The 2,307-nt window shown below is 35.5% G+C and overlaps 1 protein-coding gene across 1 annotated transcript; it reads right to left on the bottom strand.

Annotated features, from left to right (window-relative positions):
* Window positions 1–261: 261 nt before the first annotated feature.
* Window positions 262–1,478, bottom strand: LOC111063772 (probable palmitoyltransferase ZDHHC24). Its single transcript, XM_022351451.2, has one exon. It carries the CDS (start codon window positions 1,242–1,244, stop codon window positions 384–386), a length of 861 nt encoding a protein of 286 aa, XP_022207143.2. The 5' UTR covers window positions 1,245–1,478; the 3' UTR covers window positions 262–383.
* Between the last annotated feature and the right edge of the window lie 829 nt (window positions 1,479–2,307).

The following is a 2,307-nucleotide window of genomic DNA, read 5'->3' as shown; positions in this document are numbered from 1 at the left end:
TCTGTAAGTAGCGTAATTTCAATAAATATTTATGTGCTTTGAAATTTGTAAAGTCCTTTTATAATCCACCTGTATAATAGGCTGTAATTGGTCCAAGAATTTTAGGTTGAATAAATCTACTGATCCACATACTAGCAAGTTTGCAATCAAGAGGTGAAAAAATGGAATGAATAATTTAAAAATTAATTTACTAAAGAATGCATTAGCTTAGCATTTGATTAATGGGCGATGGACTCATTCATCTAATAAATAAACCATACCTATAAATAAATAATACCAAACAATATATTATCAATAGCATTACAATAAGTACGGTAGGCTATTTAAAGTATTTAGATGACTCTCCCAAACTTTGACTTGAGTGTCAGTTCTTAAAATTCAAGTCACTTGCATTTAACTGCCTGACACTTGACACTTTCCCAATCAGCACCATTATTTGGCAGTTCAGATTTTATGAATGGCGAAATCCAAGATATGTACCACCTGCTGCCAAAAACTTGTTTTAGATTCTCTTTCCATGAACCAAGATCATACTCATAGATTTTATGAGAGTTTTCATACATTACTGCTCCTTTCAACATCACACTAAAATGATAAATCAATAAACAAGATGAAAGAACCAGACCAAGAAAATTTACAATTAGCATGATTGAATACAACTGAGATGATGAAGTATCTATTCCAAGAACAAATACCGCCATAGGAAATATCATCTTGGCAACGCTAAAAACACTAATAGTGAATGATGTACTTGTCCACAAAAATATCAGGATATAACACGTTGAATATAAAGTGCCAATAGACAAGTATGCAAGAAACATAATAAAAAATCGTTGATTCTGATGGCCTATGCAGCATCCTGAGAATCGACAGTGATGATCTCTTTTGAGAATACATATTTTGCAAATATCACAGTGCCAAGATCTTGGTGGAGTTTCACAATCACAAACAGCACAATACTTCCAATGTGTTTGGTTGCTGGCTTGTTTAATGGCATTTGAAGCGTTGCAGTCCGTTAAAACAAGATACACAAAATTACTCACAATGCTTATCATTAGAAATGTCGACCATATAAAATGCAACAGGTATCTCACAGGGCTATTTGGAACTACAGTTGGAATAACAATGAATAAAGTAAACCAATAACCTAATGGTAGAATTAAAATAAAGAATAAAAAAGCAAATCTATCGCCCAGAGTTTGTGGCAAAAATTGTTTTCTTATCATAAGCTCCATAATGTTCATTCACACTTCAATGTCCAAAATTCTAGGTTAGGAAATCCAAAGTTTGACAAAACCATAACATAGTCAGTTTTTTAAATTTTTCCGAGCTCACAAGAAACTGATGAGAATTATTTACAATGAGTAAAACGTAAAAATAAATATGATGTAAAGTTATTGCGAATCTCAAAGTTCAACAAATCGACTAGATAGGTAGGCCTAATCAGGCCTAGGTGAGCCTAGGTATTCTATACCAAGTACTAACCACTACCACAGTATACATACAGTATGGAAACTTGGCTAGTACCCTGACGCTAAAATCCGCCATCTTGTTAGGAAGCGCCGCATTGTAATAGGTAGTATTGATGACAGGTTCGGATCACTTCAATGATCCGGATCAATTGATCTCGTTCACTGCTACGAGCCAATCAGAAGACCAGGATTGGAACTTCCCAAGGTCACGTGACGTGTTCAGTATTGGGGTCATGTAAAAAGCATTGGTTAGATGGGCGATTTATTACAAGTTTCTCAGCTATGTAAAAATACTAATTGTGACATATTGTGCGTTCAAGAAACACACAGGGATCTTACAAGAAATAGACCACAAATTTATGGAATGACACGGGCAGTTGAAGTGCCACATTCAAAGTATGGCAGTGCTATTTTTATCAGAGAAGACTTGGCTTTAAAGTCAACCTCTTTTACTAATGCTGACGATATTGAAATACTCACGGTAGAACTTCAAAACTGCACTGTAACATCTGTTTACAAGCCACCTGGAAAACCATTCAGATTTACTCCAACGAAGAACTTTTCCTCACAAAGAATTAGACTGATAATGGGTGATTTCAATAGCCACAGCCTGACATGGGGATACAAGGAGACAGACCTGAATGGGCAATCAGTCGAAGCATGGGCAGAAGAAAACCAACTAAGCCTTGTCCATGACCCAAAACTTCCAAATTCTTTCTACAGTAAAATATGGCAAAAGGGCTATAATCCTGATCTGTGTTTTGCTAGTGCATGTATTGAGGGGTATTGCACTAAAGAGGTGTATCATCATATTCCAAGATCACAACATAGGCCT

Source organism: Nilaparvata lugens, chromosome 6, assembly GCF_014356525.2.
Source record: "Nilaparvata lugens isolate BPH chromosome 6, ASM1435652v1, whole genome shotgun sequence".
Taxonomy (NCBI): Eukaryota; Metazoa; Arthropoda; class Insecta; order Hemiptera; family Delphacidae; genus Nilaparvata; species Nilaparvata lugens.
Note: the sequence above shows the minus strand (reverse complement) of the source record. Positions and strands in the feature narration are given on the sequence as shown.